The sequence below is a fragment of the Galeopterus variegatus genome, unplaced genomic scaffold, assembly GCF_000696425.1.
Source record: "Galeopterus variegatus unplaced genomic scaffold, G_variegatus-3.0.2 Scaffold4442, whole genome shotgun sequence".
Classification (NCBI taxonomy): domain Eukaryota; kingdom Metazoa; phylum Chordata; class Mammalia; order Dermoptera; family Cynocephalidae; genus Galeopterus; species Galeopterus variegatus.
The window spans coordinates 5,970-12,358 of record NW_007730553.1 but is presented as its reverse complement, the minus strand read 5'-3'; the positions used below and the strand labels follow the sequence as shown (position 1 = coordinate 12,358).

Sequence of the window (6,389 nt, the reverse complement as noted above, 5' to 3'; positions counted from 1 at the left end):
ATGCAAGGGTGATCTTTTCTGCTGTCAGGTACCAAGTTCCTTTCAGGCAGGAAACTGGAGTCAGAGCAGGTGGGAGTGGACGGGAACCCCCAAACCACTCCCCCAGCCTGTGTCCTCAAGTCTTAATGCAAGCCCATGAGAGAACGGCAGGTGTTCTAAGGTAATGCGGGGGCTTAATTCCATTTTGCAGACTCATTGCCTCCAGTAACATCTTGGTTAGGTGTCCCGGCCTTCTCTGTACTGGCCAGCAGCACCACAGGGTATTGAGCAAAGGATCTTATGCCCGCATTGAATAAGAGCTTTATCATCAGTGTTGATTCTCTTCATTAATCTTCCCTTTAACTATGACAAGTCTAACATTGTTCTGGTTGCAGGACCCGCTTATATGCTTAAAAACTTATGGAAGACCTCAAAGAGTTCTTGTATATGTGCTTTATAACTATCAATAATTTTGGTGTTGAAAATTAAAACTGAGAAATGCATAACATGTTTTCTATAGCTTTTAAAAAAAAACAATAATTAACTCATCACATGGTAGCATTGAATACATTTTTATAAAAAAATAATTATTTTTCCAAAACCAAACTGTATAGGTCAGGTGACTGGCATTGTTTCATTTTTTTGTGAATCTCTTTTACGTGTGGCTTAATAAAAGACAACTGCACTCACTTACATGCTTCTGCATTCAGTTTGTTGCATGATATTGTCCTGGCTAAAGTCTGCAGAGACATTCTGGCCTCACACACACAAGTAGTTGGAAAAGGCACAGGATTTTTCTTGACATTTTGTTTGGAGATAATTGTAGATTTACACGCAATTATGAGAAATAATGCAGAGACATTCTGTAAACCCTTCACCCAATTTTCCTCATTGGTAATATCTTGCATAATTTTAGTACAATGTCACAACCAGGAAATCAACATTGATAAAATCCAGTGACCTTATTCAGAGTTTGCCAGTTCTCTATGTGTGCATTTTTGTGCGTGTTTATTTCTGTGTAATTTTATCACTTGTGCAAATTCATGTAACCACCACCATCATGTGTGAGAAACAACACACTTCATCACACAGATCACTCATGCTTCCCTTTTACACCCATAGTTACATCCATCCCTGCTTCCTCACCTCCTAACCCCTGGCAACTACTAATATTTTCTAAAGCAGAAATATCTTTGACAGCCTTTTCAGCTAAAAGTGGATATTCTTTGATACCATACGAAAGCCTGAAAAGTGGCAGCCTCTTAAAGATGAGCTACAAATTGGAATCTGAAACCATTACCAATGAACTTTTCATAATCCACTTCAAATGGACCTCTTGTGCATACATGATTTTCTGATATCAAAATGACATCAATCTTTTGGAAAAATACTGGTTCAATGAGATATGCAGATTTTTCTTTTTCTGATATCAAAATGACATCAATCTTTTGGAAAAATACTGGTTCAATGAGATATGCAGATTTTTCTTTTTCTTTTTTCTTATCTATTGCAAATCCTTCATTATTTTGTTTTTAAGACCTAAAAATCAAAAGCAATGCATACAGGCAGAAGCACATTTAAAAGTTTAGCATTATAACACAAGGGTTCCATGTATATATCTTTTCTTATATTACTCAGTATACAGAGAATAAACAGAAATTTCCTTTGTCTATTAATCCCCAGATTTTACAAAATCATAAGTTTGTGCTGACATAGGTTATTCTTTTTAGTGCAGGGAGGGTTGGGGGTGAAAACTTCTGTGTTGTTAAAGAAAAAAGGTTTTCTTTTCCCCTTTTCATTGAAAAATTCATGTTAATTATTACCCTGCCTAATGCAGATGTTTCAAATATTGCCACATTTCATTATCCAGTATCAAAAAATTACACTCATTAGTATTACTACCAATCTTATCAGAAAAGTCTTTAAGTATTTGGAAAGTTGTTGAGCTCATGACAGCAGCAGCAAGGTTTTCCAAAATCCTGATTGTTGCTTGGAAACACAAATTTTAACATTGGCAACTAATACTGCCAGGGGTTTTCCGTGGAATAACAGACTCAGTTTGCTCATTTTCAAGAAAATGTGTTCTAAATATCCAAATCTGAATAACTACAACTTACCGTTCTTTCAAGTAAAAATGATGTACTGTAAAAAAAGTGACGAGGTCAATGCACAACTTACAAAACCACCCAAGGGGTTTTTCTTAAAATAGCCGTCATCCTCGGGTATGCAGCAGAATTTTTTTATATGTATTTCCCATTTTGTTACATAGAATATTAAAAAACCACACTCAAGAGTTGAGACTTAATAAAATTGATCATTTTTACTGCTTTGTCAAGGACATTTTCACGTGAACCTGGCATTGTTTTCTTTTATCGCAAGCATGTGACATTGAAGCGTGGTACAGTTTGGAGCCACTGCCTTGATTTTTGCTACCCACCCTTGCTTTTTGCGCCATCAGCACAAACATCAACATGGTGAAGAAAGCAAATAACATTTTAGCATAATTATGAAAATAGTTTTTGTCTTGTGGATCTCCTGAAAGGGTCTCAGGGTTCTCTCAGTGTCCACAGACCATACTTTGAGAACCACTGAGCTGAGATAATAGGTACAGAGGTAATTAATCAGAGGAAGATTCCCAAAGAGAAGGTGATTCTTAGGGGTTGGTTTTCCTTCCAAGATCAACATTGGAGAATCCAACTTTGCACACACACACACACACACACACACACACACACACACACACAGGCATATGTATGTATATAATATATATGAAGCATTTCAAAAAGTCCGTGGATTCCTAATATCTCTCAAATCTATTTTTCCATGAACTTTTTGAGCCACTCTTGTATATCATCGAGAAAGCAACCCCTCTGGGTATGTACCCAAAGGGAATGAAGTCAGTATGTTGAAGAGATACCTGCACTCCCATGTTTCTTGCAGCACAGTTTACAAGAGCCAAGAGATGGAATTAACCTAAGCGTCCAACAACCAATGAATGGATTTTAAAAGCGTGGTATACATTTTGGGATACACAATGGAATACTATTTGGCCATATCAAAAGATTGAAGTCCTGTCATTTGTAGCAGGAAGGATAGATTTGGAGGTCAGTATGTTAAGTGCAGTAAGCCAGGCACAGGACGACAAACACCACATGATCTCACTCATATGTGGAATCTAAAAAAAAAAAAGAAAAAAGTTGATATTGTAGAGGCAGAGAGTAGAACAGTGGTTACTAGATACTGAGGAGGGGAGTGGGAAGGGAAAACGGAGAGAGGTTGGCCCCCAGGTACAAAATTGCCGTTAGAGAGGAGGAGTAAGCTATGGTGTTCTTTTTTTTTTTTTTTTTTCCTTTTTGTTTTTTTTTTTGTCCGGCAACGGGATCGCAAACCTTGGTGCTGTGCCCGCCCCTCGCTCAGCCAGTGAGTGGGAACCGGTCTGTATGTGGGATCCGAACCCTCGGACGGGAGCGTCACCATGCTCCCAGGCGGCGCACTGTAGCAGTGCACCACCGGGCCGGCCCCAAGCTATGGTGTTCTATGGCACACAAGGGTGACATGGTTAACAGTTAAGTTTTATGTGTTACACAATAGCTAGAGCAGAGGCTTTTGAATGTTTTTGCCCCAAAGAAATGATAAATGCATGAGGTGATTGACACATTAAATACCCTTACCTGGTCATTATACAACATATATACATATCAACACAACAGATTGTACCCCATAAGTGTGTACAATTACAATGCGTCAATTAAAATAATTTTTTTTTTCAATAAGAGCAATCCCATATAGTCAGTCCCTCTTTTTCCAAACTCTGCCCTGTTGTACTCTTTGTCTGATTCTTTTTACTTTTCCCCTTGGTTCTTATTTTCACCACCTTCTACTGAAATACATGCTTGTCACCTGCTCTCTGCTCTTGTGTTACTATCTCCCTGGGGATTATGTCCGGCTAGACAGAGGGGACGTGGTTACAACACACACCTCTGAGTGGTGCATGCCACCCATGCTACTTTCCCAGATGTAAGATGTGAGAGGTTAAAAAAAGGCACAAAAGCAATGAATGATGAATTTTAGGATAATCAAAGCCAGACAGACTCCTGATCAGAGGAGTTGCCTGTTCAGAGGTACTGCATGGGGGACAGGTCTGAGAGAATCCCACGGCTCCAGGTTCAAGGAGAATGAATCTTTGAATTGCTGTGTGGACAGGTATAGACACTTGGTACTCCTCTTAATGCCAGGTGTGTGACTTAAGCAAGGGGTCAGGTTTACCTAAGTTAGATGGCTCTGCAGACACACTCCTCTGGAACTTGGGAGGCTGTGTTTTGCCAGGCAGCAGAAGAGCAGGGAACAACGAGTCTTCCAGGGTGAATAAAGCTGTAACCCAGCTTCAGCTGGGCCTTTCAAGTCAGAGGCAACCCTGGGCCCCTGCTCTCTGCACGGCCCAGGAGCACAGTCCCCGCTTCAGCACGTGACATCCTGCTTGCAGAATTACTTCCAGAATGCGATTTCCTCCACCCCTGCTCGCCTGAGTTTCTGGTTCTCTCACATTCAGACTGTATAACTAGTTCCCAAATTACCTTCTCCTTAAAACTATTTCCTAGGTCCTTTCCCATCATGATCATCCACCTAGTTGCTTAAGCTAAAACCCTGGGAGGAATTATCCTGAACAATCCCCACAAATCCCTATCCACAATTCTAAAATCCAAAAAGCTCTGGAAATGAAAAGGTGGCACCAAAACTCAATTTGAAAGGACATGAGGCTATTTGTGGTGTTTGTTAATCCCACTTGGTGAGAATATTCTTAGATTTGGGGGCAGAAATATTCACGTGTTTGATTATTAGGGTGCTGCCCTGTCCCCCACTGGGAGGTGTTGGTATTCGTATATGCACTATATTACCCAAATCCCCCAAATTCTAAACTTTGCAACTTGCCTGGATCCCTGAATTTGGGATAAGGCTGTGGGCCTGTGATTTGTGGCTAAGTCTTTTGGATTCTTCCTGCATTCTGCTTCTGAACCTTGTGTCTGTTTCCCACTGCTAACATCACGGGCAGGCTCAAGCCCTCCTAAATTCTCTCCTGTACGGTCATCACAGTCTCTCCCGTGGTTTTCCTGTTTCTCCAATCACACCTACAGTGTCTGCACTTGCTGCTGTCACCTTTATGTAGTTTATAATTTAATATCACTTCTCTGTTCTAAAACATCATCTCCCAGCCACCCCCAGCAGTCTTTTCCAAATTTGTCACCCAGATACTGGCTTCATGATTTTTACCATATCCATGTGCCTAATGTGCTATTTCAATTATTTTTAATTCTGTTTACTCATGTTTTACTTAATTTATTTGTGTAAAAATCTTATTTCCATTGTTGCAAATGGAAAATCAATATTTCATGTCATCAATAGAAGGCAACCGTAAATGTAAATACTAGAAAAACAATTAGAAACTATGCTTGCCAAAGGCACCAAGCCAGAGACTGGCTCGTGATCTTTATTAAAAAGAAATATTAATAATAGAAGCTAATATTTATTGAGAACTTCCCATGTGCTAAACACCTTCCCAAGCCCTTTACCTCTATCAACTCATTTAGTCTTCTCAACCACCCTGTAAGGTAGGTGCTATTTATTACTGTTCCCATTTTATAGATGAGAAAACTGAGTCACAGAGAAACAAAGTCACATAGTCAATAGTTTAATCCGAGAGGCAGAAAGAAAGCTGAAAAGGCAATACATGTGTCAATGTTACTCTATGTCCTATCCTCCTAACACCCCAAATGGTCCTTCCTGTCACCAGTGTTACAGGACCCACACTTCAACAATTTCTGACCTACTACAGGATAATGTTAATTGTTTAGAACTTTTATAATTGGACTCTATCCTTTTAGCCTTACCTGCCACGGTAAGCTCTCAGCCCCCAGTACCCAGTCGATGCCAGGGCCTCCTAAACCCAAACCTGCGGGTGCGGGGTGGGGGTGGGGGAGACGGGCGGTCCTTTTCCATTTGAGCAGACGGTGAAGACAAACACGGGCCCGACGGCCAGGAGGCCTGAGCTCCGGGACTGTCCCGACGGCGCAGTGTGGCCTGTCACCTCGGCAGTTCCCAGGTGCAACGTGCACGCCCAACTCGCGCAGCCCGGCGACCCGGCCGCGCATTAGCCCGGGGGCTGGAACCGCGCTGCCCTTTGTCCTGAGACCTGTTCTCGGGTGCGCTGTCACTCTCCCAGAGCCTCAGAGGCCCCTCTCCGTCCCGTCCCACCCTCGCACACCTGATCTCCACCCGCTCCCACCGCTTTTTAGAGAGGAGTCGACTCCCCCGCTCCGCCTGACCCTTGAAACTCAAGAGTAGGGGTGAAGGTGGCCCAGGGGAACGGACCTGGAGGTGCCGGGATGGCCCTGATGGGGGCTGGCCGGGGGGGG

At 42.0% G+C, this 6,389-nt stretch overlaps 1 protein-coding gene across 1 annotated transcript in view; it reads right to left on the bottom strand.

Moving 5' to 3' along the window:
• LOC103603099 (pecanex-like protein 2) overlaps nt 1–6,125 on the bottom strand; it is a gene marked incomplete at its 3' end in the record, with an annotated part of 149,955 nt that extends 143,830 nt beyond the window's left edge. Inside the window, exons 1-2 of the mRNA XM_008587574.1 lie at nt 6,062–6,125; nt 5,865–5,926 (exon numbers count right to left, since the gene is read on the bottom strand). Coding sequence (XP_008585796.1) covers nt 5,865–5,926; nt 6,062–6,125 — 126 coding nt within the window. The remainder of the gene's footprint in view (nt 1–5,864; nt 5,927–6,061) is intronic.
• Between the last annotated feature and the right edge of the window lie 264 nt (nt 6,126–6,389).